Source organism: Podarcis cretensis (genome assembly GCF_951804945.1).
Source record: "Podarcis cretensis genome assembly, chromosome: 4".
Lineage (NCBI taxonomy): Eukaryota > Metazoa > Chordata > Lepidosauria > Squamata > Lacertidae > Podarcis > Podarcis cretensis.
Genome location: NC_137173.1, coordinates 97378805 through 97404821, shown reverse-complemented (window position 1 = coordinate 97404821; position 26017 = coordinate 97378805). Strand labels below are relative to the sequence as shown.

Genomic DNA, 26017 nt, shown 5'->3' with positions numbered 1-26017 from the left:
GCGGCTCTGGCTCGCCAGAGCAGCGATGTCACGCTGGCCACGTGACCCGGAAGTGTCTCCGGACAGCGCTGGCCCCTGGCCTCTTAAGTGAGATGGGCGCACAACCCCAGAGTCTGTCAAGACTGGCCCGTACGGGCAGGGGTACCTTTACCTTTACCTTTACAGTTCTTGGAGTAAGAACTAACAGACATTATGATGAGCTTGACATCAGACTCACAAATAAATATTATTTTCTTCATTAGTTAAGCTGATTTATAATTACAGCAAACAATGTCTAGTAGCTGCTATCAAATGCAAAACAACAGCAACAATGCACTACAATTAACAATTAATGATTTGTGCAAAGATTGTTTGCACAACTCGGACTAAGGCAAATAAATATATAATCAGCAGTGGACCAGTCCCAACATGAGACAATTACCTTCAGTTATTGACAGATCATACTATCAATGAAAGCATCATTACCCAAGGGACACTACCTCCTGAGAAGATTCTTTGTCCTGGTCCTAGAGAAACAAAAGCACTATCACAGCTCCCATTAACTTAATTAGAATTTGCACAGCATCATGATGTATGTATGAGAAGTCGTGTAAGAAAATGACATGTCTGTTTCTCTTAATTGGAGCTTTCAAGCACGTCACAAACCTGTCTGGTGTTCAGCTTTAAATCATGATTTAAATTGGAGGGAGGGACAGTTACATACGAAATACCCATTTTAGAGTAACACCACATCCAAACCATACTTTTAAACATTCTTATACAGCTCTAACAGTTATGGCTACCCCCAATTAATCCTATGAACTGTAGTTTGTAAAAGGTGCTGAGAATTTTTAGGAGAGTGTTAACCAATATCAGTTCACAGTACTTTACACAGTACACTTTTCATAAGTGCATTTAAGCATATAAAGGAACATTAGACTTTGGAATTTAAGTTGAACGTTTCTTATGAGACAAACATTGTTTTCTTAAACTAGTATTTGCAAGTATATTTGTAGCGGGCTGTTCATAATGGTGTTCAGAACCAGTTATTTTCGGCTTCAGAGAGTCTTCAGTGCAGCTGTGAGTTTCAGCATAGAGGCTAAAAGCAGGACTCCTTTTTAAATGCTACCTAGGCAGGTAGTTATGTTTGGAGATTTGGGTGGCAAACAGCTAATGTATATTCTCAACCCCTGGAAGGGAGCTTGAGAACTTCTACACCAATTGCTGCCTTTTCCAGCATTAGGATTGGAACTATATAAACACTGAAATTCAGTAAGTATGTGTTTAGTCATTTGGGAGAATGCCTAGATTTTGAACTATGGAAAATAGTGTATAATTATTTTATTGGGACATGTTTTCTGCATGGTGGTGGGGGGGGTTGAGTATGAATCTCTGCTTCTGTAGGAAGTAAATGTGCTTTAAGGTCAGCCGAGAATATTATAGGGTGCAATGTGAAACTCTTGCTAAAAATACTTGCAGTAGCATGGGTAGAGCTAAACAGTACATTTCAAACTCTTTAATTCTTCCTGTGACACACAGTTTGGAAGTTTCAATGCCTTGTTATGTTTTAAAATTGAGACTTGTATAAATATCGAAACCATAGATTTGGAAACACTGGTATTGTGTAGTTCTGGAAAGAAAACTCACAGTAAAAATTCTTACATAAATCTGCTTTGTAGAAATTCTCTTTTTTATAGATTGAAAAATGGATCTATCTATGAGCTGTAAAAATGGAAATAGATATTATACCCTTGCTTAGGTATATTTACTTACACACAATAGTATTTAATGCCTACAAACATCTGGTTCAGGCACAAGGGTCATTTAACCCTGTGCGTTGTTCCCATAGTTACCACCCAGATGCTTATGGGAAATCAGCAAGCAGAACATAAGTGCCTGAGCAACTTCCCCTCTTCAGAGTCCCAGCAGATGTGACTTCAGTTTTGGCAATAGATACATGGAGGCTAGATCCCTTTGGCATTAATGGTTGTCTTGTTCAGCCTAAACTTCAACAATATCACTAGATCAGGGAATACTAACCTTTTTAGAGTGCCCCCCCCCCAATATCAGCCCCAGGAGTCCAGATAGTATCCACCAGGTTTAGATGCCTGAAATGCCCCAAACTGGGAACAGATTGTTGGCTTACTTCATCCAGAGTTGTTTGACTGTTTATACTTGAGATGAGCATTCTGGATTAAATTAAGAAAGATGAACTGGGGATTTAACTTGGAATATCAGAGCCTTAACGTATGCCAAAGAATGTGAAGGTTTGGTTATATAACAAGAATTTAAATTAAAATGGCCATGTGTGAATTAGTGAAGGTTAGGCTGAAGTGTTCTTCCTGGTAAACATTTAATATAAAAGCGGCATATTTTTATAGCACCACTAAGTTACTGGTCAAAAGATAAGCTGCTGTAATAACCCTGGGTGTAATTGCAAACAAGCGATAATACTGTACTTGAACAACCGAAGAACAGCGTAAGAACATTTACAAAGTTAAATTGAAAAAAGCAATCTGAGTGACATTCCTTTTTTTTTGCTTTCTTCCTACGTATGACAAATTTAATTACAAAACTCTGCAGCATCCGTAACTATAAAGAATAATACTAAATCTTAAATATTTACATAACTATGTAAAAATAAAATGAAGTGGAGCGAGATTACTAAATCATAGCAAAACAAAGCTTCTGAGTGAATAAACATATCAACAGCTACATAAATCATTTAAACATGGTATCTTCTTTGAATACTTCTGTCCCATGACTATTATTTACCCATGTATTAGAGATGTAGCATAAGCACTTGCCTGCTCTGTGGGATCATCAGATTAGCTGTATAAGTCAGTAGCTAAACATAGTGCAATGCTTTTAGAACGTTAAACATTTGGGTGCATTGGAAATAACTGATATTTACCTTGGGGGGGGGCATATGCTTGCCATATGTCTATACAGCTATTATTGCACAGTACTTTAAACTTGTGGTTCATTGGCACTGAGTGAAACAGAAGTTTAAGAGCTCACTTGAAAATCTTTCCTGGAGGCCTGCTCTTTTAGCAAGTATGTATTTTATTTTCATTAGCAAAGGGTGGGAACAATTTTCACCTGGCATACTTCAGCTCTGTATGCAAGAGGGGGGGAATACAACTCTCCCCAACTCATGGCTATATTAACAATGAACTTTAATAGGCAGAATATAATCATGAGTGCAGATTGGTGAGTACAGTCAAGTGCTTCCCTAGCTGGTTTTTTTCAGAAGGAAAAAATAAGATGGGCCCAAAATAGCACGTGGTTGACACACACTCCCTCCCGGAAATGATCTGCCCAGAAACATGCTGGAAATTTTGTGTGTAACAGAGAGAGAAAGAGATTGCTTGGCTTTTTATGGTGGCTATTAGTACAGTGGTTCCTTGGGAAAGGGACGCGGGTGGCGCTGTGGGTTAAACCACAGAGCCTAGGACTTGCCAGTCAGAAGGTCGGTGGTTCGAATCCCCGTGACAGGGTGAGCTCCCGTTGCTCGGTCCCTGCTCCTGCCAACCTAGCAGTTCGAAAGCACATCAAAGTGCAAGTAGATAAATAGGTATTGCTCTGGTGGGAAAGTAAACAGTGTTTCCGTGTGCTGCTCTGGTTCTCCAGAGCGGCATAGTCATGCTGGCCATATGACCCGGAAGCTGTTCGACGGCTCCCTTGGCCAATAAAGCGAGATGAGCGCCGCAACCCCAGAGTTGGTCACGACTGGACCTAATGGTCGGGGTCCCTTTACCTTTACCTCGGGTTAAGAACTTAATTCATTCTGGAGGTCCGTTCTTAACCTGAAAATGTTCTTAACCTGAAGCACCAGTGTTGAACAGCTCTTACTGTCAGAAAGTTTTTCCTGTCATTTAGTCGGAATCTCCTTTCTAGTAACTTGAATCCAATGGTTCTGGTACTACCCTCCAGAACAGGAGCTTCCTCCACCTTTCATGTGACAGCCCTTTAGATATTTGAAGATCATTTATGTTCCCCTGAAAATAAGAGGGTTGGTTATAGGCTTCCTAGAAAAGTAGTGGGATAACATCCTACCCTATTTTGATCACTGATAGTAGTAATTCAGAATTTTTCTCTTGCTGGCTCCAAATACTAGAAGGTTTCTATTTCTCGAATGGTTTTGTATTTGTGCATGATGTGTTTTACATTGTGGTAAGAGGCTTTCCTGTGGTATGTTTGTAGCCACAATTCTAATAGTAATTTCAGCCTTTACATTGCATAATTATGAACTCGGAATGGAACACTCTCCATGAATATTGCTTTCAAAACGTAAAGTCTTATCCTTTGTTACAGTCTGTGATGGCTGCTGCTGAGTCATTTTTATACACGCCCTTTTGCTCACTTCCTCCCCAAGGTTGTATCCTCACATGGAGTTTTTGAGGCCTATTTGTGAAATTCTTATGGATGACTCACTGGGTAATATCAGTTTCACACAATCTGAATAAGTTGTAAACTATGCAGGCAACGGTATCGTTGGTGTTCCACCACATGGTTGAATAATTTGAATGGCCATATTTGCATACAGTATGCTGTCAGTCTTGGTACGCGAGTCTCATTGGGTGAAATGGTAAGATACCTGTATGAATGAGGAAGGATTTGTATAATGAGAGGGAAATATTGTCTAATTCCCAAAAAATAAAATAAAAGGTGGCCTTGTGTTCTGTTTCTAATACTACCTGCAATAGCCCATATAGTATATAGGATATTTTTTGAAGTCTCCTAAAGCTTTGGGCAGGCGTGCTCCAAGAAATATTGTAAATACATGAATTAAAGGTGTTGTGTCTGGTGGTCAGACCAGAAACTCTCATCTCTAGAATCAATTAATGGCCTGATTTAGACATAAAGAAAAAATCATGTGGTTGTGTCCAAATGGTTTTTAAAAAACAAACAAAAATGAACAAAAAGCAGAGAAACAAACTTTTGGCCTACCTATACAAAGAAAGCAGACAATGATGTGGATTTTTATTCTAAGAGCTATTTGAGAGGTGGTAGAGTGTGGGGGATTTTTGTCTGGAAGGGGGCACTGTAGTATGCCAAGCCCCTGCCTAATTCTATCAGCTTCATATTGTGAAATTCAGCATCACTTAACTTAAAGGGGGTGCGGTTGGAGGCAGAGGAAGTTAAGCTTTCATTACAATGACTCTGAGAGTCCTTTCAGTGCAGAAAGAAGAGAAACAGAGGAAGAGGAAGGGTGGCAGGAAAGCCCATGAATCGTGGCTGCTTCTACAGAACTTTCCCATTCTCTATTTTAACAAAAAAGAAAAAGGAAAAAGAAAGAGAAACATTTTACTTTACCGGGGCAAAAGAACAGCTTCTTATCAGCTGCCAATGGTGCTATGCTAGTTAAATGTGCTAGGAGAGGCAAGCTGCAATGCACTGGTCGCCATTGCCCCAAGGAAGTACAGTGGTACCTTGGGTTACATACGCTTCAGGTTACATACGCTTCAGGTTACAGAACCCGCTAGCCCAGATATAGTACCTCGGGTTAAGAACTTTGCTTCAGGATGAGAACAGAAATTGCGCAGTGGCGGCGTGGTGGCAGCAGGAGGCCCCATTAGCTAAAGTGGTGCTTCAGGTTAAGAACAGTTTCAGGTTAAGAACGGACCTCCAGAACAAATTAAGTAATTAACCCGAGGTACCACTGTAGTTGTCCTAGCTCAAAAGCACAACTCTGCCCACTGCTAGAAGGATCCATGTTTGCAGCAAAACTAAAACTTTCAGGGCTCTTCCAGGCGACCTGTTTACCCAGTGTCCATTCTTACTTGTTTGCACAAAGCTAACATGGTGGTAACATGGACGCAGGTGGCGCTGTGGGTTAAAGCCTCAGCGCCTAGGACTTGCCGATCGAAAGGTCGGCGGTTCGAATCCCTGCGGCGGGGTGCGCTCCCGCTGCTCGGTCCCAGCGCCTGCCAACCTAGCAGTTCGAAAGCACCTCCGGGTGCAAGTAGATAAATAGGGACCGCTTACCAGCGGGAAGGTAAACGGCGTTTCCGTGTGCGGCTCTGGCTCGCCAGAACAGCGATGTCACGCTGGCCACGTGACCCGGAAGTGTCTCCGGACAGCGCTGGCCCCTGGCCTCTTGAGTGAGATGGGCGCACAACCCCAGAGTCTGTCAAGACTGGCCCGTATGGGCAGGGGTACCTTTACCTTTACCTTTAACATGGTGGTTAGACTGAGCATTACTTTTGATTTGTTTACAGGGTGGTTTTGTGACAATGAGCATTCATTCTGTGTTGCTTGCGGGGTGCCTAACCCATACATATAATTGCATTTCCCCATCCCTTTGTAAACCACCAAAAACCATGGTGACATCAGTGATTTCTGGAACCTGGCTGTGACTTCTGGAACCTGGAACTGGCCATATTTCAGAGCAGCATGGAAGCTCTGTCGCAGGAACAAGAGAAGAGAGTGAATAGGAAGGCTCTGTGATTCATCAGTACAGCTACTGCAGCTCTGCTGAGTGGGCAGACATCTAGGTTTCTCTTCTTAGACTGAAGCCATCTGGCAGCCACAGTTTTTCAGCGAAAGAAGAAAGAGCAGTCTGCCAGAATCTGGCCTTGAGGCATCAAAAGGGAATCCAGCTGGAATGGGTTTTACTTTGGTGGTGAGCTGGAAGGGGGCAGGAATAGCAGCAAGCAGTGGGCCAGTGGAGTGGGCAGGCAAAGCTCTGCCACTTCTTCAGCATGCTGCCTGAAGCAAGGGGCTCATCTTCCCTCATGGTAGGGTCAGTGACACGAAAAGTTAATGTGTGGTGACTGACGAGTAATGTGTTTCTATCTCTGAAAATTATAACACAGCGATCAACATGCATATGTGAGTTGGATCTAGGACTATAGAGACTCTGAATTAGAGACTTGTTGGCATCTGTCTGTCTCTGGAGACAGTGGAAGAGTGTGTCTTCAGGGGTAAAATCAAACTATTAGGCAGTTAATGCACATGCTGTGGCTGTAGAGACCAGTACAGGAGAGATATGTTTTATTGCAGGTGGTGCAGATGAAGGTGTCCGATGTTGCTGCTACAGGTGCAACCGTAGCGTTAGAGACTGCTTTGTAGGATATAGAGACTGTGACATATACAGGGGCACAATGACTAAGTGCTTTTGGGTGTATTATTAATTTCTATTTAGTCGTATATTAAATTGGATGCACAACATGCTGTTTGCTGTGGCTGTATTTTATTGCTCCTCCTTCCTTGTCTCTGGGTTTTTAGAAACCTGTCAAACTAGTCTCATGTTAGTTTGGGTTATCCATTCAGAGCCAAGAATGGTTCCACGTTTGCGTGTGTTTTCCCAGCAATACCAGTCAAAACTTCTAGGAAGCATTTCTTTTTTAAAAAATTAAGAATCCAAGCCTACGCAGAATCCAAGGAGTTTCATCCTGGTTAGAGACTTGATCAGATGCCATGCAAGGGATTGCATTAAATTCTCCATATGCATCCCAGTGTTGAATTATTTGTCTGTCTTTGCCAGGAGCAGGAATGTCTTATGACCTTGACAAGCTTGAATTAGATTTTATTCACAAGATTTAGAAATAATTAGATTTGGTAGTCTGAATCTTATGCCCCCTATTATGAAATAGTATAGTCGGTTTCATTGTAATATAGCAATCAGTCATAATACACTAAATGTTAACTGTAAACAGTTGGAAGGCAACAACTTTGCATGTTCTGAAAGTCTGAGTTTCATGTTGGATAGCAAGCACTTGAACTTTGTTTCCTACTGAAACACATACAGATAAATACCTTGTCAGACTTCTTAAGCACATATTCCTTGTTTTTGTTGATTTCTAAAATATGCTTTTGATTCTGACCCTCGGCAGCCTTTGTGTAATTACAGTTTTGAGTACTGACGTATGGGTTACAGTATGAGTTTTAACTTCAGGACATCTTTATAAATTAGCATCGGTCGCAATTGACCGCTAACACCATGCCAATTACAAGCTTGAGGTGGTGGTGGTAAAACAAGCATGTTTAGTTGCTCTCCCTTTTAGTTTCTTTTTAAAATATATAGTAGAAGGTGTTTTTTAAAAATAATAATTTTTAAAAGATGGTTGTCGCTTCCCAGTTAAAGTGGGCAATAAAAAGATTTTAAGCCTTCTTTTATATTCTAATTTCCTGTACTAGGTAGCAGAGCCGTAGCTAGGGGGTGGTGAGGTAGGCCCCCCCACCAGGGCCGCAGGTGGGGGGGCATAAAATTGGCTAAAAATATGTCCATAAATAAAAATTTTGATTATTACTTCATAAGAAAAGGTTTTAAATACTGTAGAGGGTAAATTGAATGGGTGGAGAGTGGGATTGGAGGCAAGGCGGAAAGAAGAGCTAATTTGTCCATGGCTAGGGGGCACAAGATCACCTAACTACGGCTCTGCAAAATAAGATTTGGCAGATCCAAATAATCCTAGAAATAGACACGGGGTGGGAACACTTTGAAATGCATTTTCTTCATCTCATGTACCCCAGTTTTGTTTTCCTGAGTTCAGGTTAATGGTCTTAAGTACAAACAAGTACCATATTCACTGACAGACTGCTTAGTAGTAGTAGTAGTAGTAGTAGTAGTAGTAATACTTTATTATTTATACCCTGCCCATCTGGCTGGGTTCCCCCAGCCACTCTGGGTGGCTTCCAACAGTATATTAAAATACAGTAGTCTATTAAACATTAAAAGCTTCCATAAACAAGGCTGCCTTCAGATGTCTTCTAAAAGTCTGGTAGTTGTTTTTATCTTTGACATCTGGTGGGAGGGCATTCCACTGGTTGGGTGCCACTACCGAGAAGGCCCTCTGCCTGGTTCCCTGTAACTTGGCTTCTCGCGGTGAGGGAACCGCCAGAAGGCCCTTGGCACTGGATCTCAGTGTCCGGGAGACACTCCTTCAGGTATACTTGACTGAGGCCGTTTAGGGCTTTAAAGGTCAGCACCAACTCTTTGAATTGTGCTCAGAAATGTACTGGGAGCCAGTGTAGGTCTTTCAAGACCTGTGTTAAGTGGTCTTGGCAGCCACTCCGAGCCACCAGTCTAGCTGCCGCATTCTGGATTACTTGTAGTTTCTGGGTCACCTTCAAAGGTAGCCCCACATAGAGTGCATTGCAGCAGTCCAAGCGAGAGATAACTAGAGTATGCACCACTGTGGCAAGACAGTCTGTGAGCAGGTTAGGGTTTTATCCTGCGTACCAGATGGAGCTGATAAACAGCTGCCTTGGACACAAAATTGACCTGCACCTCCATGGACAGCTGTGAGTCCAGAATGACTCCCAGGCTGCACACCTGGTCCTCCAGGGGCACAGTTACCCCATTCAGGACTAGGGAGTCCTTTACACCTGCCTGCCTCCTGTCCCCCCAAAACAGTACTTCTGTCTTGTCAGGATTCAGCCTCAATCTGTTAGCCGCCATCCATCCTCCAACCGCCTCCAGACACTCACACAGGACCTTCACCGCCTTCACTGGTTCTGATTATGGTCGATGGTTTGAATGGATTGTTGTACTCCAGTTGTATAAAAGGAAGAAAACTGGTTCATTCTGTCATAGAACTGTGTCAAGCCAGGATTCTGCTGTAATTAAAATGATCAAAATACATACAGTCAGGTCTGTGTAGAGGGACAGCCCAAGACATTTTGTTGCCTAAGGCAGAGTAACAAATGATGTGTATTCATACCCCATCAAGGTACATAGCATCTAAGGCCAGCCAAGTTATTTTGGCACCTGAAGCAGAAAATCCCAGAATGACCTTGCCATAAAAATACAATATCTGGGTGTCCCTTCATGACACCCAAAATCAGTTGCCTAACGTTGGAATAGAAACTGCATGCATTATCCCACTTATTTTAGCTATGTAACACGAATAAGCACAAATAGCATTTTGAAACCTCACAGCAGAAGGAATGAATCTCTTCCCAACAAAGTTAAGTAGGCATAAAATTAGATGCACCCACTAATGAAATAGTTATCTGTTCCTGACATCTTGAGTAGTTTTAACCACTCTTTGTTCTATCCACTCTTTGTATTTCAATCTGCTTTTTGGCATTTAGAAAAATTGTCAAGTTCTCCAGACTTGCAGGCCATAATTTGTAATGTCTAATTCTCTACCCTATTGGATAAAATGGATGGTTTGAACATAACATTTCCCCCTTATTTTTCTGTTTGTTTTTAAATCAATGACATCTCTTTCGTCTTTCTTGCAAACTGATGGAATATCTGCTTTTAGTTTCTTGAGCACATTCAAGTTGAACAATGTCTAAGTTTATACTTTTTGTCATCTTTGAACGCTTTTAAAGCATACAATTTATTAATACTTTTGTATGTGATCCTGCTGCACATAACAACACAAACTTCATTGCAGTTACCTAACATACAAAATCAATTCCTTTTTTTGAGACTGCAGCTTTTGGAGAGAGAAACAATCTATACATCTTAAAAATAAGAAACATGCTAGGCTGCCTGCTGTTGCACAATCTTTATTTGTTGTCTTTTTCATTCCTTGTGTAATCTAGTTAAACAACTTGCTATGTTAACTGGTAGGAAGTGAGAACTATTCCATAGTTTCAGGGTGTGGGGTTTCATTTGTTCCTCATGTATGTGGGGTGATGGGAAGATTCTGATCAAATTGCAACACTCTTAACAAGCTAAAGCAAGCAGGAAGACAAAAGTCCAATATCAAAAATAAACTACTGTACCAACATAGTATTGACATATTTAAAATATAAAATGCAGCTTTGACAGGAAAGGCTATGCTGAGAGCCAAAGTCTGCATGTCTTTTTTAAAAATTTGTACCTCATTTTTCACCATATGGGTCCCAAAGTGGCTGTTATCTCTATATTGCAACTAAAATCCAGTAAATGACTAACATAACTGGATTTTTCTATGTAAAGCTCCCAAAAATGTGTTGATTGCTGCTGCTTCAACATTTTGAAGGCAATCCTAATTTCAGAGGGGGTGAAACACTGCACATACAAACTTGTTTTCTCAAAGTCTGTGCTTGAGCAGACGGCGAGTTCTGAGCTTGTGGTTTTCAGAATGTCAGGCAGGTATTTTATGGCTGTCTGACCAGTGGAGAAGAATAAAAGCAACTTGAACATTGATAGACTAGTTTTAGTGTTGAACTTTATCTCTGCCTGAGCCAAAGACTTGGCTTGCTACTGTTTCCTGTCAAAGGCCTTGCTTATCTTGTCTGCACCCTGCCTCGTTTTTTTCATGCTATCTAGATTTCAGCCCCACTGACTTCATAGGACACATGTATCTCACTAGACAAGAGTACAAAATGTCTTGTATAAATCTGCCAGTTGGCACAGACTTCTAGAAGCATTCTTAGTGCGCTAAAAGCCTAGAATCTGAATTCCCATACCATTTAAACTCATTAACACAAATTTGCTAATTTATCTAGCAGTTGCAAACATACTAAATTGTTGAGAGCCAGTGTGGTGTTAGACTAGGAGCTTGGGAGACCAGGGTTCAAAAAGCCACATGACCATTGCATTCCCTGAGTGACCTTGTGCCAGTCAATGCCTATCAGCCTAACCTACCTCACAGGGTTGTTGTGGGGGATTAAATGAGTAGAGGGAGAACAACATATGCCACCTTGAGCTCCTTGGAGGAAAAGGTGGGATAACAATGCAATTAACCACCACCACCCATGCTGGCATGTTCAAATGACAGTAGGTTTTGTGGGGGGAAAATACCCCAGATATTGGTTGTGACATCTGGCCCTTAGCCTATAGACTTCTGTGGTTATGTGAATTAAGTACAGCGTTTTGCTCAGGGTTTTTTAAACAACCACCTGACCTCTATAAGAGCAGCCTAGCATAGCTGCTGTAATGCATCTCTCTACCTTCTGCCAATAACAACTGTTCTGTTCCAGCAGTGAGAGTATAGCAAATCTAATAGTTCCAACACAGTTAGCCAAAGAGAAAGTATCCAGGCAGCAAATGTGTCTCTATGTGTAGGAGGATGAAATCCATCAGGCTGGTGCAACATACTTAGCCTTTGTAGACTGTCTAGAAAGGAAAATAACTATATACTATTGTACGTGAAGTATTTTCTACTGATAAGCCATTTGACTCTCAGGTTGCTTTTTCCAACAGCTGTTAAGGTGGAAGGGTTTTTTTTGGGGGGGGGGCGGGTTTTGTTTTTGTTTGTTTGATGCAGGAAAGAAACAAACCCTGCTGTGATTTGACACTGCCTTGGTTTATTGTCTGGGGTTGAAAGGGCTGCATCAGAACTATTCTGAAAATAAACATGGTTTCACTTATAGCGAGCTACTGCAGTATTCATATTCACAATGCATGGAAACAGGGGCGGGAAATGGGCTTGGCAGGTAAACTCTAGGAGGGCTCAGCAAGAAGCCACATATCTTTTCCATTGTTAGGCACAATTCCCTAGGTTTTAAATATAAATTTGTTTCTTCTTCTTCCCTTTGCGGTGCATTGATGTGAAATACTGTATCCTCAGTTGGAGTTTAAAATGCATCTCTGGGTTATTTGTGGGGCCATAGGGATTTGTTCATCCCCCCCCCCCCAAAAAAAATATAGTCCAGCAACTACATGGTCTGAGGGACGGTGGACCGACCCATGGCTGAAAAAGGTTGCTGACCCCTGGGTTAGACTAAGGGTGAATAATGGATTAAATGCTTAACATGCTGGATTTAAAATTCATAGATAAATTTGTGGCACATGTTAACATCCCCATTCCATCCCATGAGCTTTAACTGTAGCCAGCAAGCTCGTACTTGTGAACTCCTTCAAGGTTTTCCCAGCCTTCTTCCTTTCTGATCCTCTTATGCAGAGGTGGGCAGAGACCCATGTTGTCAAGTTCCTAAAATTAATATAAAATATTAGCCAAAAGTGCTCATGAGGTGAGACTGGGCCTCCCTGTTCCATCTTTCCTGGCCTAGCATATTTCCCAGGGGGCTGCCTGGGGACCCCCAACAGATTGATGCTTAAGCACTCCCACATCTCTGCTAACTGACTGGCCATGTATTCAGAGATCAATTTGAGAGTCAGCTGTTGGCGGGGGAAGGAATGTGCAGCTGTCCAAGGGTGGGGACGGTGTAGGCAGGCAGATGAACTTCAAAAGCTGTTTGGACTGCATTGCAGAAACACTGGTGGGTGAGTGAAGATACCTCAGTTGCAGGGAGGCAGCTGGAGGACGGTACAGTCAAGCTCTGGTCTTAGATATTGCTTAGCATATTTCCTAGCTGAGCATAAAGATCTTAAAAGTCACCCAGGGCACTGCAGATAGGAGAGGTGCCCCTGCTCCCAGACAGGCAGACCAAGGGATGACACTCAGGTAGAAAATAAGAAGTGTTCGATGGCACCTTGAGACTAACTTCCTGGATCCTTTTTTATTGTAAAACATACTAAGCTTTGCATTTCCGCAGAATCTGAATTTAAGTAGGTAAAGGAAAGCAGAAAAATCAGCTGAAATCTGGAAACAAAGTTTTTAAAGGGATATTATATATATATCCCTTTAAAGGGATATTATATATATATAGGGACGCAGGTGGCGCTGTGGGTTAAAGCCTCAGCGCCTAGGGCTTGCCGATCGAAAGGTCGGCGGTTCGAATCCCTGCAGCGGGGTGCGCTCCCGCTGCTCGGTCCCAGCGCCTGCCAACCTAGCAGTTCGAAAGCACCTCCGGGTGCAAGTAGATAAATAGGGACCGCTTACCAGCGGGAAGGTAAACGGCGTTTCCGTGTGCGGCTCTGGCTCTGGCTCTGGCTCTGGCCAGAGCAGCGATGTCACGCTGGCCACGTGACCCGGAAGTGTCTCCGGACAGCGCTGGCCCCTGGCCTCTTAAGTGAGATGGGCGCACAACCCCAGAGTCTGTCAAGACTGGCCCGTACGGGCAGGGGTACCTTTACCTTTACCTTTATATATATATATTTAATGTAGAATTTGTATAGTATTGATAGAAAACACAGTCTTAAGCCCCACTTTGATAACCAAATGAGTTCCTGTTCAGCCCTCTCGTGTTCTGTATGTCCCTATAGTTTGACCTTCCTAAGAACAGCGACTCTGATGTCTGCAACACTGGCCTGTTTTGCACGTAGTGTTAAGCTAAATTTTCTTCACTTCCTTTAGTGTGGTATTGATAAAACAAACGCTGGTTCTTGTAAAGTTCATGCTTGAGGGAGATAATAAAATGTTCAGAATGTTGAGTGCATAAAGCTATATTGCGCAATGGTTGAGTTTTTTCCTCCCAGCTTCAGTAACTACTTGGGGAGATTCCATTCTATGTATCAAGGGTGCCAGTGATCCTCCTAGGGTCAATTGTAAGAGACATTGAGTGTCTGCATTTTAATGCAATGACTGAGAAGCATAGAAGTACCTCTTTATCCTGGCCTTTGACACACACACACACACACACACACACACACGGACCCATTCTAGCTATAATTGTAATATTGCCCAAGGGTGAAGCACACTCTCCTTTTACAAAAGCAAAGAAGTGTCCATACTTCTAGAGTTTACCTTTTTTAAAAAATAGCAAATAGTAAAATAAACTCCCTTGATTTCTAGAGATCGCTTGTTTAAATTAAACAGATGGCCTTTTGAAGGTTGCTAGCTGATAAAAACACACAACTCCATTTGCTTGGCTAGAGCTTGGAAACAATCTGGTGATTAGAACACAGGGAGTGAAGTGCAGATAATTCTGAATATTTCAGCTGGTAAAGAGGGTTACTGGGGACCTACAAAGACATACTGCTCAACTTGAGAGAGTGTTGCTGCTTTAAAAGCTGGTACTATGTGTGTGCAGACACACTTCCTTCCCTGCATTATTTCTGTAGTATTTATAAATCTTCACTATGTGCTCCTTATAAGGAACTTAAGACTCAGAAGTATGGAAATGGCCTCCTTGCATTATTGCAGGGCAACAATTGAAAATTGCACGGTCACTTCCTTGCTGCTCCCCACCAAATTCCATGATTCATGTTTAAGTGAATCCCATTCTTGAAAATGATACGGCCTCTGTCTAGCTCACTAGCCGTTTCAGGTTGTGTTCCCATGAGAGGGGTGCCAAAAATAGCCTCTCTGTATTAACAACTGTTCCCTCCATGGCCTATAATGTTTGCAAGCATACTCCAACATGATGTGGACAAGTGAGTTCTTGCAGAGTTGTTCACTAACGGTAGTTCCATTTTTGATTGCACCCCTATGGAGATGGTAATGTGTTCACCAGCTATATTCAAATGAACATAACCTTCAGTAAATTAATTCACATTCTGTTGACATTATAATAATAAGAATTCACATTAGACGTCTAAATGATTGTAAATGTGTCTCTGCATTGCTGTAACTAGTGTTGCCTTTCCAACCACTCATTGTTATAACAAAATTTCAGTTATAGTTTATGTCCTTTTACCAAAAAAAGGAAAATGGATGTAAACTCCCACCCCACCCCACCCCACCATCTGTGTGATGTATGAGTTCTTGCTAGATGACCCATATTTCGTCCCAGTATGCTTTTAAATTACAGTTGCTCCCTTCTTATTTCAATAGTGAAACTGAATTGCTTCTAGAGTGCTATATCTTCATCCTTTCTATCACTGCTGAGGACTTGAAGCTTAGAGTTTCAAAGATCAATTAGCGTTGCTTTCCTTTTTACGTAGAGGTGTTGCCATAAAGCTTGCCATAACTTTTTGGACCAGAAAGCTCAAGGAAAGTTCATAGAGGCAACTAGAATTCTGCATTTTTAGAATAGCACCGTATTTTTCGCTCTGTAAGACGCACCAGACCATAAGACACACCTAGTTTTTGGAGGAGGAAAACAATAAAAAAAATATTCTGAATCTCAGAAGCCAGAACAGCAAGAGGGATCGCTGGGCAGTGAAAGCAGCAATCCCTCTTGCTGTTCTGGCTTCTGGGATAGCTGCGCAGCCTGCATTCGCTCCATAAGATGCACACACATTTCCCCTTACTTTTTAGGAGGGGAAAAGTGAGTCTTCTAGAGCAAAAAATATGGTATTGTCTCTGGTTTGTGTCTTGATAATCTGTACTTTAATGTATGTTAATAGACTTGAGCAGTCAGTTTGGCTATGTAATTACAGTACTGTTTGGTATTAGTCATTCTAAAAGATTTAATATATGCTTGACATGTTACTGTTTGTGTGTTTTTGCAGACCAGAAGAGACTAACAGAAGAGTGAAGAATGTAAGACTCATTCTCTTTTGATTATTTGATTCACACATGCAGATAGTTTAAAAAACAAACATGGACCTTTAGCTTAGTTAACTGAGCTTTCTCCTCTTCTTGAAAGAGGTCGAGCAGTAGAAAGAGAGACCCTTCAAATGGTATAATCTAGTTAAATGCAGTGTGTGCGGTGCTTTTTATTAGATAGGTTTGCAACATACCTACAAACCCCATGCAACCAAGGCAATTTGCTTTTCAGATGGTAAGTGGGTCTCCCTTTACTATCTTGGACCTAAGGCCTGTTTGCTTATATCATGGTTGGGGTTTGTGTGTATGTTTCACTCTGGTGAGTGTATGCAAAGTTGGACAATGTTATTGCATATTTTTGTATGATAATATTTGTGCAATTGGAGGGATGCGGGTGGCGCTGTGGGTTAAACCACAGAGCCTAGGACTTGCTGATCAGAAGGTGGGCGGTTCGAATCCCCGCGAAGGGGTGAGCTCCTGTTGCTCGGTCCCTGCTCCTGCCAACCTAGCAGTTCGAAAGCATGTCAAAGTGCAAGTAGATAAATAGATACCATTTCGGCAGGAAGGTAAACGGCGTTTCCGTGCGCTGCTCTGGTTCGCCAGAGCTGTACGCCGGCTCCCTCAGCCAATAAAGCGAGATGAGCGCCGCAACCCCAGAGTCAGTCACGACTGGACCTAATGGTCAGGGGGCCCCTTTACCTTTACCTATTTGTGCAGTAAGCTGCATTGATACAATCTGAATTTCAGCAGATCATGTATAATGTAGGTTCAAGGTTCAATAATGTTGTGTTAAAAGGAAATAAGCCATTCTGAACAAAATAAACCAAACTCTGCTCCAAGAGAACTCAAATGACACTAATAAATTATGTTATGTAAATGTATCAAGGAATTATGCAAACCATATGCATTCATTTATTTGAACAATGCTTACTTTAAAAATAATAGTAAGAGTTCTCCTGAGGTGCTTGTGCAGTTTGCTGACTTCAGTTCTTTTAAGACTGAATTCTGAATGGACTTGGCCAATTCAGTAACAGTTGTGCCAGTAAATGCAGTACAATGGATGTGCTGCTTATTTCAAGACCATCATGTTTTGTTCAAACCTCTGTATGTGAGTATAATTTGGGAGTTTTTCCTTCTGCACCAGTGTAGTGGCAAGAAAAGTGTGGGGAGTAATGGAAAATGTTTGCTGCTCCATTTCACCCTCCAAAGTATGCATGTTGTGCATGCAAACTACACTCGCTGTGCTGCAAACCTTTTTTGGTGCTTGTCAAGGGCCCCAGGACCAGTGCCTGTAAACTGGCCAGAAAATGCTAGCTTTAGCCATCAGTTTGAAGAAGGCCTGATAAGGAAAACATGGAAAGGAAAATCCTTTATTCAGACAGCACAGTCAATATGTGGAATTTGCTCCCACACAAAAACAAAAAAACCCCAGTGATGGCCTTCGACTCGGGTGGCTTTAAAAAAGAAATATCCAGATTCATGTAGGATAAAGCTATCAAAGGCTGCTAGCCATAGCGGCAGAGTTCTACCTCCTGTGTCAAGAGGCAAGAGGTGTCTGAGTGCCTCTTTCAGGGAACTGAAAATGGGGAGGCCACTAAGAAATGCTTGGGGGTTTCCATAGGCATTTGTTTGGCTATTGTGAAAACGGGGAAGGGTTAGATGGAGCACTGGTCTGATCTAGCAGGCTTTGTGTATGCTTTTATGTTAATAGGAGGTAGCAGTTGAGGAAATGTGTTAAAAATGTCTGTCTTGGAAGCAAGAAAGTAAGAAGTTTTATAATAAGCATACGTTTTGCATAATTAGTGTGTGTGTGTGTGTGTTTGTCTAGCTTCACATCATTATTCATAAATGTTTCGTTCTTTTTAAATTTAGGTTTTGATTACATTATATTGGTTGGGCAGGAAAGCGCACAGCAACCCTTACTATAATGGCCCACAGCTAAATTTAAAAGCCTTTGAGAAATTACTAGGACAAGCCTTGACAAAGGTAAGGCATTCATGGAAGGAAAAGTAATTTCAGCAAAGATTATCTACTTTTGCTGTGGAAAAAAATGTTTGACCGTCTGAGCATGTTTTATCTGATTCAGTCTTCTGCTTTTTGAGGAGAGGGGAATCTATAGCTTTAAATTTTCCTTTTTATATACTTTTTATTGCTGTAAGCCACCTTGGGCAGGCAAAAAGGCACACTACTATAATATTAGTAATAATAATATACACTGCATGTGCTTTTGTCCATCTGTGTGACACCCAGTTTGGCAGCTAGTTTTATAGGTCACTTAGAAGAGGGAATGAGCAATGGGGAGTTGAGCATCACATCTACCCTGAACCTCCAAATGCACTGTCAACAAGTCTAATGGCTATACAGTCATACCTCAGGTTAAAGTCATTTCAGGTTGTGTCCCGCAGCGACCCAGAAGTAACGGAACAGGTTACTTCCAGGTTTTGCTGCATGCGCAGATGCTCAGAATGACGTCATGCGCAGAAGCAGCAAATCGCAACCCGCAGACGTGGGTTGCGTTCTGCTCTTGGTGCAAACGGGGCTCCGGAGCAGATTCTGTTCGCATCCAGAGGCACTACTGTAGTCTCCCCTTGCTCTGCACATGACTTTTCACTTCCGATATAGCAATTTTGGGGGAGGGAGCTGCTAACTGGAGAAATGGATTTGGCCATGAGAGTGTCATTTTGCAGATCCGTAAAACAATGCTTTGTTACTCACAAGCACAATTATATATTAATACAGAACTTTACTAGTTATAATTCACATTCAGCAGTAATTATAAAGTAGTAATTATATCTGTTTATTTTCTGTTTTAATTTTCTTAAACACATTTCCCCATGCTATAAGCTTCCATTGAGAAGAACACCATTCATGTCACCCAAACAGAACACTTTGCAAAATTATCATCACTAAAATCTTTTGATAATTTTTTTAAAATTACAAACAACAACAACAACTTTTCATTGCAGGCTCTTGGAGAATCCAGCAGTCCCAAACGAAGTGGAAGGGATAGTGGATACGGAGATATTTGGTATATTGAACGCAGTGACTCACTTTCGTCATCTATCAGCCATAAGAGAGACGATTCCTTTGATAGCTTGGACTCCTTTGGCTCAAGATCTTCTGCAAGCTTTTCATCAGACGTAACTTTGAAAGGTGGCAGTGAAGGTAATATATTCTTTAAAATCTTACTAGCCATATTTGCTTGAGAGAAGTAGGACAACAAAAGCTGTAAGGGTTAGATGCTTTTACATTTTGCCTTATCAGTCTTTTCCTAGTTTTAAATATCCTGAGGTTTTCCACACGAATGTCAGATAGCTAAAGAGCATTCCCTTAAACAAGTTTGCTAGCTATCAAACAACCGACTGAAGGAAATTGAATGGGGAATTGATACTAGATAGGTCATAGGACTTCCTCACTTCCAGTTTGACCCCAAATACTAAATACATCTGGCAGGTGAGCTGGAAGTCATTAGTTTTACCCAGTACCTCTGCCAAACCTCTTTACCTCTGCAATCAATAAAGTTGTGGCCTGATCTGACCCAAAATGTACATTGTCATATTTTGTTTATTTACTGTTCCTAAGACTAGCTGGTGGGGGGTGAGTGAGGCACCCAGGCACGCAATTGAATAGCTGTTCACAATAGCAACAAATCCATTTTGGTAACTATGCTAATATTAACAGAGACTTCATAAATAGTTTCGTAAGGACTTCATGACCTCTGGCCTGCCATTCTCTGTTAGTTTTGTGGCACAGTATGTGATTTTTGACTGTCTATTCTGGCACTGAGAAATAAATTGGAAAAGTTGCTTCCAGTTCAGAGAGGGGTTTTCATTTAATATTATTGGTCTTGTGATTTCTGTAGAGAAGTATCAGTTATAGAGCACAATCATTGAGATCAATAGTTCATTTTGCAAGTGGGAATGAGGAAATGATGTAATTAATGCAATGTAACTAGGAAAACCAAAGTTCAGCCAGGTAAATTTTCATACAGTATCAGGGCAAGTGTCTTAAAATATTCTCTTGCTCTATTTGCAATAAAAATCTTAAGAGGGCTTAGGTCAGCGCTGGCTTATAACAGAATAAACTTCTGATGCTGAAATTTCAACTTAGAGGATTTCTGTGTGTTTTTGTTTAAAAGATTGTGAAAGTGACACAGATTCTGAAACACGCGCAAGAATGCATGATCCCAGTAAAGATGACATGTCGTACCGCAGAGTTTCTTTGATTGAACCCAAGCCTGCTGCAGAGTTCAATCGTTTCTTACCCAGCAAAGCTAAACCACCAACATACATGCCAGCGCCCTTGCGGAAGAGAAGAACAGAGAAGAATGAGGATAACAGAAGAAGCTGGGCAAGTCCTGTGTTTACAGAGCCGGATGGAACATTTTCAAGGTATTTGTGTGGTGTTTAAATGTGTTAAATGTTGTCATTGTGGCAAATGTTAACTTATCGCTACAGAAGAGGCCTGGTGCAAGCATAATACCATTGTCAGTGGAGATCAGGGGAATAATGAGGGCATGTAATCTTCTCCTTCCTACTGTGCAATTCTGTTCCCCTTCCTGTTTATGGTTTGCTTTAACTATGCTTGCAGGTACAGCGCACGGGATCCATTCCAGAGCTCCGGTCGGATCCTTAGGTATTTGCAACTGGAGGTGCCTGTTGTGCACATGCGCGCAGCGCGGTAGAGCGCTTCTGCGCGCAGTGTGGTAGAGTGCTTCTGTGCATGCGCGCATGGCAAAACCTGAAAAATACTTCTGGGTTTGCTGCGTGCATAAACCAAAGAATACGCAACCAGCGGTGTGCGTATCCAGAGGTACCACTACTTCTCATTTGATGCTAGCCAGAGTTGCCCTTGCATTTCACATTTGGGTTTCAAACTCTGTATACGACACAGATGTGTAATGTTACACAGTGGTTAAAAGAAACCGTGGAAAAGGAGGGATTTCGTGTGAGAGACAGAAGGTGAGGGGGCTCATGAGTCTTCAGTAGGCTTCTGATTTTCCCTTTTCCTAACCATGACACCAGAACAACAAAGTTGCCTTTATTAAAAGGTTGACACAGTGTTTTTATATTTAAAAAAAAGGGTGCCCCTGAATTTCTGGTAGTTGTTTTTTTTTTAAGCTTGCTAAATTGATGCGTTGTTTATTAAAATATGACACACTCTTTTTGCTTTTCCATGTGACTTTTAATATAACTTTACTATAAATCTTTTTGTAAGGTAACTGAGAGTACATATTCTGTTCATTTACTCAGATAATAAAATGAGATTAACATGAAGTTCATAGAAGAATTTTTTCCCATTCCCTCCTTCCATTTGAAGCCATCTTTGCCTCTCCCAAAGCCCCTTTGGAAGCTCTTCCTAAATAATGTGGGGTGGTACACAGGATGCCGCTGGTAAATGGCAGAACTTCTCGAAATAGATCACCCGAATACAAAATGATGTACAAAATCTTTATTTTGTCTTTGGATTACTACCCCCCTCAAATAATTTACATAGCATTGCCTTATGCTGTGATTGTAGTAGAGCTGGTGACCAGATTCTCATTCTGTAGCTTCATCCCTATTATGACTGATCTCAGCAGATGTGAAAGGAGTCCTTTACCTTCCAATCAAAATAGAGCAGAGAGTGGCTTTGCACATCTAGCTTCCCCACAGGTGACCTGCCAGTTTGATGGCAGTTCCTATTTGGAAGTTGAAAGGAAAGCTGACAGATGTTATTCAGGATGATTTGGCAAAGTGCAGGCTTTTGGTGAAAATAGCTTTTGCTAGACCTGGATTTCTTTATGCCCAGCAAAATTGTTCTTCCATGCTTGATGCTCAAGACATTGTACCACTGACCCATTACCCATGGTGCTGAAAGAGATGTGGTTAAAGGTCTACTTCGCTGGGTTTTTATGATTTACTCCTAAACTATCAAAAATATCTGTAAACACACTATCTGTGAATAGTGTATTCTGAAGCCAGAGTTTCTTGATCTGCCTGTACAGAAACTTAAACCACTTCCCATGTGTATGTGTGTGCTTTGACCAGTTTCCTAACATTCTTCTTTTGGTTATATGAAACAAAAATCTTCTGTTATAATGGCATTCTTGCATAGTTGCAGTGCTTTGATACTCAGAACTAATTTTGCTTCATTCACAAGTTTGTAAATTTTAGCCAAATATGTCATCTGTTCTTTATTCGACAACAAATTGTGTTTGAAAGTATAACTTGATTGGGTATTTTGTACAGTAACCAGAGAAGAGCTTTGCAGCGAGAGATGGAATGCAACACATCAGCTAACGTTCTTTCAGGCTTCTCCAACTATTTGGAGGAGGAGGATGAAGAAGAAAAGACAATGGGCACTCCAGACATCGAAACAGATGACCTTTATGTTCGCAAAATAAATGCTGCAGTGTCAAACCCAAAACTTTCCTCTCATAAGTTTCTTCCCAAGTCTTGGATTCCAGGGGAAGAATTGCAGTGGAAAAAAGCGAAAAGGATATCTTTTTCCAAGCAATGGTATAAGGATATTCAAGGATTCAGGTTTGTTGTCTTGCATGTTCTTTTTTCATCCAAGCAGATCTTTTTTTTAAAAAAAAAACCCACACATGCTTAAGTAGCTCAAATCACTGCATGATTTGAGTTGCGGCAGGGGGCGTGGAGTCTTCACTGGCTGTTGCCTGTGGAAACTGAATTGCTGTTCTATTCGATTTTTAAATGCAGCCTCTTCCTATCCCAGTTATTTTAAGCAGTGTATTCAAACAGATTACTGCATACCATTTTTGTGCCAGAACTTACATATTCCCTGTTTTTCCCTTTCTTCACTTACGTACTACTGTGCAGTAAAAGTGCAGATTCTGAAGAGGATCTTGCAAGAGTCCAGGCAAGCAATAGCCTGAGTAACTTGGGTAACAGTCGCAGAGAAGACTCAAACGGCATTAAACAGACTGCGGAACGTGCTGCAAAATCAGTACTACAAGCTGCAGAAGAAAATGTTAACTGTTCCTCTGATCTACCAAGGTTGCTACAATTGCATGAACTATGCTGTCCTGTGTGTACGGAAACCTGCTGTTTGCTAAAAGTTAAAGTGAAAAGTTAATATGGATCGCTGCCTTTTGAACTTTTTCCCCTATGTCCATACATGTTGGCTTACTGAATTCACACTACTAAAGCAGAGTGGATTTTATTTTTGTGCTGGTCGATGCTCTTGTCTCCTCTGCAATGATTGCTATGCTTTGCTGCTACACAGGAGTAAAAGTGTTGTCCTTTAAAAAATATGTTGGAGTCGTAACAAGCCATATTTCAATGTTGCAGTGTGCACCCCTTTTCAGTTGCATTTTTTTTTTTGCATCTTTTTGGTCTGCATTTCAGGCCTTGTTCTCACTGAGTTGGGAAACCTTTGAGCTCTAGCACTGAGGGCTAACTTGAATAAACGGTCCCTTAAAAAAAAAAAGCACCCCCAAATAGAAAACCTAACATATTAGTTTTATATGCCAGACACAGGTTTAGCACCTCAGTGAGAGCTAGGTCTCTGTTTCTACTAGTTAACACAAGTTTTAATTTGTGTGTCTTTTTTATATCTCAGTCAGTTTTTATTTCTGCGGGCACTGCAAAAATATTCTGACGACTACCTGTCCTCTGAAGCTAGAACCAAAATTGATCCTTCTTCAGGGCCTAGGCTCATAACATGCAGGAAAAAAAATTATTTTAGGCCTGGATGTGACCAAAGGGACAATGAAAATGGAGACAATTATCCAGATTTGGAAAATGATGATTTGTTTGTTCGTAAGACTGGTGCTTCCCATGTGAATCCGGTAATCCTCCAAGGTTTTCAGTATCTTAAGCAAGGTCCTCAGATAGAAGGAGAGATAGTTCTTCAACCCAGAGACGATGAAACTGTAATTCCAGATTTGGAAAAAGATGATTTGACAGTTCGCAAAGCTCAGTTTCAGAAGAAAGAAGTGCCTTTATCAGGTGCCCCAGATAGATACTGGCCTGCTCTCTTTCCGGATCCTTGGAGTCTCCCACCAGAAATCCAGGCCAAATTTCTTTGTTTGCTTGAGAAGACAACAACGAAGGATGAGAGACAAAGTGGTGGAAAGATCTTATCTCCTTCTTCACGGCAAAAGAAGGATGATATGTTGACCCGCAAGATCGAGCTGCTCAACGTAGGAGTCAATGTGCAGCCCATTAGTTTCTCTCCAGGAACATGCAGCAAAGAAGACATGGAAAAATGGGAGGCAATCAGAGAGGCCAGCAAAATCAGACACAAGAAAAGGCAAATGGTTGAAAGGTCAGCTCAAGGTCATGCATGGATTGTGCTTGTATCCAAAATATTCTGAAATGGGTTTTTTTTAAAGAGAGAACAAGGGACAGCAGTATCTTGCTTTCAACCATGCATGTCTTGGTGTGAAACTTCAGTCTGTGTCTTTGTATATTGTCCCATAATTTGTCATGTTGGTTGTCAAGCTCATCAACAATACAAACCACATACTTCAGGAGTTTCAGGACTGTTTAATCACTGGACTAATGCAACCTTCACGAATACATTTATTTAAAGAATCAGAAATAAAAGTTTCTGCTTACAACAGATTCAACATAGCTGGTACTTCAAAGCATTTGTTTGCAGACATTCTTGGAAATGTGTGCATTTCAAGTTTAGGAGTGGCTAAATGGGTATAATAATTTTTTTTCTCCTTGCTCTACTACTGTTTAAGGTGTTTATATTCTTGTATCGAAAACACATCTGTGCATGAACAGAAGCAAACGTACATGTGGATTGCTTCCCCTCTTTCATCCTCTTTCTCCGCAGTCAACGTCTATGTGACCTAAATAACCCCTTTAAAAAGGTAAAGGTAAAGGACCCCTGACAGTTAAGTCCAGTCGCAAACAACTCTGGAGTTGAGGTGCTCATCTCGCTTTATTGGCCGAGGGAGCTGACATTTGTCCGCAGACAGTTTTTCCAGGTCATGTGGCCCTTTAGGTATGCTCAAAGGTTGCTCACAGTGTGGAACGAAGATCTCATTCTGCAACCGCTGACCTTTCCCAGCAGTTTATACATAGTTTTGCTTCTAAATTGCTTCTGTCCCATTCTTGACTCAAAAAGAACTCCCAACTTAAAAGCACTTTGTGGAGCAATTATGAGTGTGAATTTAGATAGATAGATAGATAGATAGATAGATAGATAGATAGATGATAGATATTTAGTAATCCCACTAAAATATTAACAAGTAACTCTGTCCCAATCCAGCCACTGAAATCTAGCCCTAATGTGGGAGGACTTTACAACCTGTTCAGAAGAAGTTTGGATACTAGTGAGCATAATTTGCGGTTGTTGACAACACCTATCTTCATGAAGAAACAGTCCTGGGTCAATCTTAATGAGGTTTCTTATATTCACCTGGTAAAGTGTTTTCCATCTTGAAATACCCTCATCCATTTCATTCTATGTGGAGCATTCATTAGTCCTTCAGCAAACTTTGTATGTTGTTGTTTTTTTGTCCGCTGAGTAGTTCTAGAGCACCAATTATGCATGTTTCGTTGGAAAGTATAACTGCAAGCTGGTTGCATACCTAAGCTTAACACAGTTAACAAATTTTAAGGAACAATTAGAATGAAACATGTGAGGCACCTTACATTCTCCCTGAATCTCCCTGCCTTCTTTTAGTTATCCGAGAGCTGTGCTCTGTAAATGGCTCAAAAAGGCATGGGCTGAATCTTTGCCCTAACATATTACTCTGTGACTGTTTTAAATAGTTATGCAATGATTATACAAACAACTACTAGATACAAATCAGAGCTGTAACTGTGGCTGTATTTAATGTGTTAAGCTTCTGATATGTCTTCTGTGTGTTTGATAGATTAAGACGTGCAATGCAAGATTTTTTTTGG

General features: G+C 41.2%; 1 protein-coding gene across 11 annotated transcripts in view; it reads left to right on the top strand.

Moving 5' to 3' along the window:
• Positions 1-26017, top strand: part of LMO7 (LIM domain 7) — a 158919-nt gene that overhangs the window by 82854 nt on the left and 50048 nt on the right. For 8 of the 11 annotated variants that reach the window (XM_079972404.1, XM_079972408.1, XM_079972406.1 and 5 more), the window contains 7 exons: positions 16109-16139; positions 18018-18131; positions 19112-19310; positions 20284-20536; positions 22376-22669; positions 22970-23146; positions 23712-24419. In XM_079972404.1, the coding sequence (XP_079828530.1) occupies positions 16109-16139; positions 18018-18131; positions 19112-19310; positions 20284-20536; positions 22376-22669; positions 22970-23146; positions 23712-24419 (1776 nt within the window). The remainder of the gene's footprint in view (positions 1-16108; positions 16140-18017; positions 18132-19111; positions 19311-20283; positions 20537-22375; positions 22670-22969; positions 23147-23711; positions 24420-26017) is intronic. The other 3 variants (XM_079972401.1, XM_079972402.1, XM_079972410.1) reach the window with 1 other exon arrangement.